Consider the following 6,000-nt stretch of genomic DNA (forward strand, 5'->3'; position numbering starts at 1 on the left):
TTCAATAAAATTTATTAAAATTTTTTTGTTAATAAATTTTAAATTAAAAAGATTATTTTATTTTTATTGATAATTTATAATTTTTTGTTCAATTATTAATATTTGGAAGGATCAAATTATTATTTAAATAATTCAGAAAAAATTTATTGGTATTTTTCAAAAAAATTATTATAAATGAACAATATATATATATATATATATAAATAAGTAAAACCGGTAATTTCTCTTTTAATACATGGCTGCAGTAAAACCGTACAAGAAGACCGCGGTTCAAGAAACACCACGAAGCCAGTCCCTCCAAAAGTCGGAGGACGTGATTTCGGAACCGGATCACGGAAAATAAATAAAAAAGATGAAATTAAAGTTTTTTTTTTTTAAAAAAAAAGCTGTGCAAGCGTAGCGCCTTAACCCAAATTTCAAAAACATTTAGCGCCATTTTTTTCCTCCTAAAAATCATGAGATCCACTCCCAAAGTTTTGAGAGCCAGCTTTGTTATTCAATCGAAGCAACAATTCAGATCAGACATGGAGAGCGACGACGACATTGAGCTGCGGCCTTCCTCTCCCGTGCGAGAACGAAGGTTGACGCGTTTGAAGAAAGCATTTAGAGTTCCTGAATATCCCCGCCCTAATTCGCCTGACAGTAGCTCTTTTCCGTCTCCTGCTAATTCTTCTGAAGCTGATGCCTCGCATCCCAATGGCTTAATTGGTCTAGATTTTGAGGATCTCAACTTGGCATCAGGATTTTCATTTGAGGCTATTGGCGATAAAAATGGACCAAGCATCGAGCGTGACGCTCCAGAAAGCGTCAAGGAAGATGGTTTGAGTGAGACGAGGGTTTCGGAATTTGATTCCGTGGCAGAAGACATTGGAGGAAATGGCCAAGCTTGCTCAACGGAGGCTATGGGGCTAGAGAGTGAGGATCCGAAGACCGATGAACTAGAGAAAAATCAACATAGCTTGGGCACTTTTTCTGATAAGAGAAAGAGAAAGAGAAAGAAGATCCTCGACAGTGATAGAGGCGAGGAAAAAGTTAAAGAATCTACATCTAACAAAAAAGGGGCTGAGAAGGTACGTTTTTGGGTTTGCCCATCTGGCCTCATATTTTTGGTGCAAATTTCTTTTATGCAGGCATTGTTTGGTTTGCAAATTTGAAGTCCCTGATTTTACAGGAAAGACTGGAAAACCTTAAAAAGCTTCGAGCTGAGTCTCAGAGACTCCTACGAGGTATGATTGCAATCTGGAGCTGCATTCCTGGGATAATAGTTACCCTCCCAGGAGTGTTTGAACTAGTGTAATCTGACTTTCTTTGAAGTTTCTTCTAACTCTGTATTGCCTCATTACTTATCTAGAAACTCGAGATGCAGCTTTTAAGCCTATTTCCGGCGTTCAAAAGCCCATTTCTTCATTATTGGATAAAATTCGGCAGCGAAAGCTGGAGCTCTTAAAAAAGTAGGTCAATTATATTAGAATTCTGTTTTAGTTCGGACTTTAGTTGCCTTTTACATTAGGTACTGCGCTCATGCATATGTCTGTCGCAGATCCATTTCTTCTATTGGCGATCATTATGATGGCTTGGCAAGGGAGGTCCCAGTGGCTGATGTATCTGGGCGTGCTTGTCCGGGAGATGAGATAGCTGATAAGGTTGAACGTGCCGAACATCAAGAAACATTTACTTGTCCTGCGGATATGAAGAATAGTTCAGACGCATTACATTTAGGGGGATCAGGCGAGGTTACGAATTCCTGTAGTTGTAAATCTGAAGGCATTCCTTGTCCGATGGTTAGTCTATATGCTCATTTAATTCGACCGAATATGTTAAGAACTGATGAATATTGCTATGGTCATGAGAGTGGAGTGCTGTTAAATATTTCAACTTCTTCAGTAGTCATGTGCATGCGTAAGATATGTACAGTGAATACAGTCATTTGAATGTTTAAGCCTTTGATTGGTTTTGGGAACATATCTAACTGTCAGTATTGCAGTCTGACTAGACTAATGTCCCTATTGAAATCTCAGGTCATGGATTCAGAAGTTGATAATGCGTTTCGAGCTCCTGTTAATGATACTTAGGTTTTAATGTCGGCTGATTGAGAAGATGCTACCTTCTAGTATTAGATTTTGCACACTGATTTTTTGTCTGTCTGCAATTTCTAGGAGCTCTATTCTGATTCCCCAAGAAGTGACACCAAACACGAGGCCTTGAACCCTTCAGAAGTTTCTGAACCACCAATCCCTTCAATGAACTTGCAACTTGATTCTGCGCCTTCTGATGATGTGTGAGTGCTTAAAAAGTTTCTTTCTTCCCTTGGTCTTTGAATTGGGTGTTACTGATATTAATCACATTATAATTATATATATTTTTCTGATCGCCGTTTGCTTGGATATTGGTACTGGGGTTTTTTGAGTATGGGACATGTTTAATTTAATGGTTGTTACCCCATGATATATACGTTTGTTTAGAGATTAGCATAGGTGCAAATTTGCTGTCGGGAAATTTTCACAATGATCTGCACAAAAGCGCTGATTTGACATTGCAATGATGACTAGTGCATATTTTTCGTTAAGAAATTATTATATGACCATTAAACTTGCCGACCTGCTGTAATAAAGGTGCTACTATCCCTTTTCCTTATTCTGGGAGTTATACATGACAAGCTCTCCTGTTTTCTTTCAGCTCTTCTGACGAAGAGGACAATGAAAAGGAAAATATAGATCCACATCCCTATCGATCAGCCACCTCTTCACCACCTCCAAGTGGTGACCCTGTTAAGGCTTTTGTTGATGAAGAAGCAGAAGAGGAGGATGATAGTGACAATGACCTTTCGCGTTTCCAAGAAGATGAGGATGACGTCGATGAAGATGATGCTGAGGAGCTTAACAATATGATTGCAACTGGATACGAAGAAAATCCAATTGATAAGGAAAGGCGTGACCAACTTCACCAGCAGTGGCTGGAGCAACAGGACGCAGCTGGAATGGATAATCTACTGCAGAAACTTAATTGCAGTTCAAGATTGAAAGACACATCAATTGGTGAGGAAGAAGATGAGGAAAGAAATGAAACTGAAAATGAATCAGAAGATGAAGAATATGTTGCTCAGCCAAATGCAGCACGAATCAATCTTGAAAAAGTGAGGCAGATGATTCCTCAGATGTTTTCAGATAAAGACGAAGCATATGTATCATCGGATGACGAGAAAACACAGAAGAGGCTGCCTAAACGGTGCTTATCTGCCAAAATTGTGAGTCCTTTCTTCTCTGCAACCTTGTAGGGGTCTAAGTTCTAACACATTTAAAATTTTGCACACGTTGAGGGCCTATGTTTCATTATTTTATGCAAACTTTAATTGGTCAAGTAATATGGAACAGGAGGAGCAAACTACATTCTTGTCACCAGCTGAGGATGAAAGCTGCAGGGAAGTTTTCAGTCTTATAAAGAAACTGAATACTGTGCCCGACACCAAGAGGAAAAGGACACCCTGTAAGCTGCTAATAATTTAACTAAACTTAGGCTGCTGGGTTTTGTAAGAATACTGATTGTTCCTCCTGTACCATGCAGCCTTCTTTGATACTCCGCTCATTGGACAGAACGTTAACGTATTGTCAAAGGTGAGCTTGTTTCAATTCCTGGATGTTAGAAAATGAATTGCTATTTCATTCTGTCAGCTATGAGAAAGTAATAGTTGTCACTAACTATATGGTACAAATAGGGCCTCTTGGTCTAAAAGATCAGAAGTCCTTACTGATTCTTAATGGCCTCTTCATTCCCTTGCGAAGGCATCTAAAAATTTCCATTTAGGTCCAGATATCTATATTTTTGTCTGCTACCATGATTCTGTTATTATTAGCCATGCAGATGTTGTGAACTATGTTTAGAATGCCATATCTGAACTTCCATCTCGTGAATATTGCAGTCATCTTTCCTAAATCGTGCTTCCAATCATTCGTTGCCCTCATCTCATAAGCATGGACCAAACAAGGCTCGTTCTTTCATTTTTGGGCGAGATGACAGCAATAGCAGGACTTCAATCTCAGTGTCAGAGGACTCTTTGGATACGGTAATGACAATCTGAATTGGAAGTTAGCATGCATTGTATAACTTAGGCATAAGTATTTGCTGGTAAAAAAAGAACATACGTATTTGTTTAAACAAAAATTATTTTCCACTATTTAATTTTCTTTATTATTATCTTCAACTTTTAACTGAATTGATTGAAGTATTACACTTGAGTAAAAGGTGAGAAAAAAGGTTTTAAAGTAACGTTTCACATCCCAGAAGTGTCTGGTATGTAGAAGGTAGATATGGTGTTGAAAACCAGGAATTATCACAAGGACATGGCCGCAGTGCAAGTTCTACGTCACCTTACAGTTATTCACTGCAAGAATCATATGTGCAGTATCTTTCACTTCCATCATTTATTCCTAGCGACTGCCGTGACATTAATAATGCCATGTTATATCGGTCTAACTTGCAGATTCAAACGGAGAGTCAACCGCCAAAATCTGTTAGTGCCAAGTATCAGGGTAATGCACAGGATCGATATCGTAACTCGAACTCCGCATCTCAGAAGTCAAGCACTTGTCTTTTGGAGATACTAAGGAAATCTTCACGGCATGCAGAGCGACCTGTCCAGAATGATACAGTTCAGCAAACGGAATCAGTGTTTGCTGCATTCAGGTTAGCAAAGAAGCCACCAATTCAGACCGAGGGAAGAGTGTGATGTTCAATGTGAAATTTTGGTGTATGGTCTTTTTTTCCCTAATGTTGATTGAAATTGGGCGCCTCGTTTTGTTCAGAATTAGTGTTTAGTTTTTAAAATTAACTTCCTTCTTCGCCCCTGCTTTTTACTTCATTTATGTCATTCAATAACAACACAATAGAAAGTCCAGGTTAGAAATTGATTGCCTCGCATCTCGCAACATTTTAAGTATTACTACAAAATAGTGCTATTTATTTGGAAGGAAGACAATTTCAGTGCTCATTGTTACAGTGATTGTTCACAAATTTGTTCGTGACAATAAAATTCTGTGTGCTAGACACATGGAAGTTTAATGTAAACAAGGGTTTTTAGGTTTCATTACCTCAGTTTGCCTGCATGCGAAGATTTTTAGGTTTCATTACCTCAGTTTGCCTGCATGCGAAGATATAATAGATAATGAGAAAAAAAATAACTTAATTAGTAGTGTAAAACTATTTAGAATTGCAGAATTATAAGAAAATTGAAAAGAGGAATTAAATTTTAAGTCCAAAATATTAGAGTGCAAAAAGAAGTCTCACATTTAAAAGATTAGAAAATGGATTATGATATATAAAGCTTAAAAAGTATTTAATCAAATGGTTTAAGTTATTTTGGTAGAGTATATTATTTTTAAACATACTTAATATAATAAATTTAATATGGTATCATGAGCCATTCGATTGGAGAAAGAAAAAGAAAGAAAAAAAAAAGAAAGGAATGAAAGAAATGAAAGATGAAAAAAAAAATACAACAAGAAGTTAAAAAAGAAGAAGAAAAGAATAGAGAGAAGAAGAAGAAAAAAAGAGAAAAAATTGAATAGATCTGGGAGATCTCTGAGACTAAAAAAGTAAAAGTTTAGGCAAGAAAAAGAAAAAAATTAAAAAAATAGAGAGGAAGAAAAGTAATAGAGAGAATATTAGAGTGCAAAAAGAAGTTTTCCTTTAAAAGATTAAAAAATGAATGATGATATATAAAACTTAGGAAGCATCTAATGGTTTAGACTATTTTGGTAGAGTATACTATTCTTAAATATATTTAATATAATAAATTTAATATGGTGTTAAGAGCCATTCGATTGGGGAAGAAAAAGAAAGAAAAAAAAGGAAAGGAATGAAGGAAATGAAAGATGAAAAAAAAAACAAGTTAAAAAGAAGCAAGAAAAGAAAAAAGAGAAGAAGAAAAAAAAATTGAATAGACTTGAGGCCTCTGAGATTAAAAAAGTACAAGCCCAGGCAAAAAGAAAAAAAATTAAAAAAATA

At 36.4% G+C, this 6,000-nt stretch overlaps 1 protein-coding gene across 1 annotated transcript; it reads left to right on the forward strand.

The window, feature by feature from the left end:
- Window positions 1-462: 462 nt before the first annotated feature.
- On the forward strand, window positions 463-4,984 carry LOC129303441 (uncharacterized). Its single transcript, XM_054942759.1, has 10 exons — window positions 463-1,070; window positions 1,172-1,226; window positions 1,352-1,451; window positions 1,541-1,781; window positions 2,157-2,278; window positions 2,677-3,244; window positions 3,372-3,483; window positions 3,562-3,611; window positions 3,917-4,060; window positions 4,478-4,984. Exons 1-10 carry the CDS (start codon window positions 525-527, stop codon window positions 4,721-4,723), a joined length of 2,184 nt encoding a protein of 727 aa, XP_054798734.1. The 5' UTR covers window positions 463-524; the 3' UTR covers window positions 4,724-4,984.
- Window positions 4,985-6,000: the final 1,016 nt, after the last annotated feature.

The sequence above is a fragment of the Prosopis cineraria genome, unplaced genomic scaffold, assembly GCF_029017545.1.
Source record: "Prosopis cineraria cultivar Desert tree isolate PC_DT_omini unplaced genomic scaffold, ASM2901754v1 PC2, whole genome shotgun sequence".
Lineage (NCBI taxonomy): Eukaryota > Viridiplantae > Streptophyta > Magnoliopsida > Fabales > Fabaceae > Prosopis > Prosopis cineraria.

Excerpts from the sequence above, each read along its gene's own strand:
- LOC129303441 (XM_054942759.1), top strand. The coding sequence starts at position 525 with ATGGAGAGCGACGACGACATTGAGCTGCGGCCTTCCTCTCCCGTGCGA. Across the intron at positions 3,245-3,371 it reads GGTGCTTATCTGCCAAAATT|GAGGAGCAAACTACATTCTT; the intron begins GTGAGTCCTTTC and ends AATATGGAACAG. Across the intron at positions 4,061-4,477 it reads CAGAGGACTCTTTGGATACG|ATTCAAACGGAGAGTCAACC; the intron begins GTAATGACAATC and ends TCTAACTTGCAG.